The sequence below is a fragment of the Cyprinodon variegatus genome, unplaced genomic scaffold (genome assembly GCF_000732505.1).
Source record: "Cyprinodon variegatus isolate N-32 unplaced genomic scaffold, C_variegatus-1.0 Scaffold1241, whole genome shotgun sequence".
Taxonomy (NCBI): Eukaryota; Metazoa; Chordata; class Actinopteri; order Cyprinodontiformes; family Cyprinodontidae; genus Cyprinodon; species Cyprinodon variegatus.
Window position 1 is genome coordinate 119,885 of NW_015151694.1, and position 1,828 is coordinate 121,712.

General features: G+C 39.9%; 1 protein-coding gene across 1 annotated transcript in view; it reads right to left on the reverse strand.

Moving 5' to 3' along the window:
• Positions 1 to 271: 271 nt before the first annotated feature.
• rtn3 (reticulon 3) overlaps positions 272 to 1,828 on the reverse strand; it is a 37,754-nt gene continuing 36,197 nt past the window's right edge. The window contains exons 6-7 of the mRNA XM_015401633.1: positions 1,187 to 1,245; positions 272 to 1,109 (exon numbers count right to left, since the gene is read on the reverse strand). Of these exons, the coding sequence (XP_015257119.1) occupies positions 1,061 to 1,109; positions 1,187 to 1,245 (108 nt within the window). The 3' untranslated portion in view covers positions 272 to 1,060. The remainder of the gene's footprint in view (positions 1,110 to 1,186; positions 1,246 to 1,828) is intronic.

Here is a 1,828-nt window from a genome sequence, read left to right on the forward strand (position 1 = left end):
TCTGGATCAATATATTACAGAGTATTTAGGGAAGAGGAGGAGATCACTTCCAGCTTATACTACAACATGCAGTCCAAAAAAAACTAATACTTTAAATTCAAAATGGCACCTTCTAACCGTAACAAACCTCTTTCCTCCTTCAGGGTCACCGGGGAAATTGTATGGAGTGTAAAATATGTCCCAAATCAAACAAAAAACAAAGAAATGATCACAGCACAAACAAATCTTTTCACTTTTACATTCCTTTTTTTAATTTTAGCCATTTTTTTTTCCAGATCACAGCCTTTATCTTAAATTAAAACGAACAGCTTTTATTTGGCAAAACAAAAAAAAAAAAATCCAAACCGATCACATTTTACACTCAACACAACAGCAATCTGAGAAAACCATGGAAGGGGGCGGGGCTTAATATTGAGGACTCCTCTAAACACGTGGGCGTGCGGCTTATTCCTAAAGGGTGAGGTCTTAACGAGCTAATTAAGATCAGTAACAGCTAACGGAAGTCTTAGAAAGCCGTTATGGAGTCCAAGCAGCCGCTCGTTCACAGAGCAGGTCTAAGTATCATTAGAATCAAAATATACAAGAGCTGGACACCGAGGGGGGAGGGGCTTCCTTCAGTATAAAAAGCTAGGGCCGATGGTCGCCTGTGTCGTCGTTCAGCTTTTATTTACAAGAACAGAAGTTTCCAGAACAGAACAAAACGCGGTGAACTAGAGCGAATTATCGCAGCTGGCTAAAAGGAAACGGGGATCAGTGCATGGGGGGGGGGTAGGCGGCGCTGCTCGGGATCAAACCAGCTCATAGATTCAGTCTAGTTCACCGGAGCCGCCGCCGCAGCGTCACATGACCTGATCAGAAGCTCTCCAGGCACGGCTCCGTTTTTTTATTATTTTTTAATGCAAGTGAAGCTGCGCAGTAGTTTGACATTAAACATCGAGTAGCTCTGAGATCTAGCTAGCACGGTTCAGTGATGAGGGAGGGGGGAGATAAAAGGGTGTTTTTCTCTCAGACGGCGATGGAGATGAGGAGGATGGAGACATGGAGGCTTTCTGATGGCGGATCATTCAGTTTTGCTGCGCTTCATGGCTCCCGGAAGTTTCTCTTGCAATCTGAGAGAAAAAAAAAGGATTAAACCAAAAAAACGTTTAATGTGAACCGATTCCGCAAAGACGGAACCGATACTTACTTTGCGATCGTGTTGTTGACCTGAGTGCGGATGAGGTCGATGTACTGATCAATCTGGGTCTGCAGAGGAAACAAACGGAGCTGATTGGGAGGAAAACTTTCCGCCATGTTGGCGGCAAACCGCCGCTAATCAGTGCAGCGAGTGAGGAAGACTTTCAGAGCTCGCACCGGAAACATCTAGAAATAAGTTAAAAGTTTATTAAGTGTAATTTGAGGAGTTAAAAGAGATGATTTGCCAATGGAATGAGTATTTTTACTCCTAAAATAAGATATTTAGATAATATTCACTTGAAATAATGCGATGGAATTGTTGTTTTCTTATTTTAAGTGTAAATTATCTTGTTTCTATTTACAAAATGTTTCTTTTTTCTCCTCAATTCAACAACAAATTCACATATTTTAAGAATAAAAATGACGGATCTAGATTTGGATTTTTTCCAGTGCATCAGAGATCTGAGTGTTTTCACTTCATGTGATGATCTGCTGAAGGAATGAAGAATATTTCTGTCCTTAAAATGCTTCCATACGATGCATTCTAATAGGATAGATCTGTATTTTTCTCATTTTAAAAGTAAATCTTTTTATTCCAATATTCCAGATAAACTAATTTTAAGAAAACTTTTGATTTTTCATCATCATATTT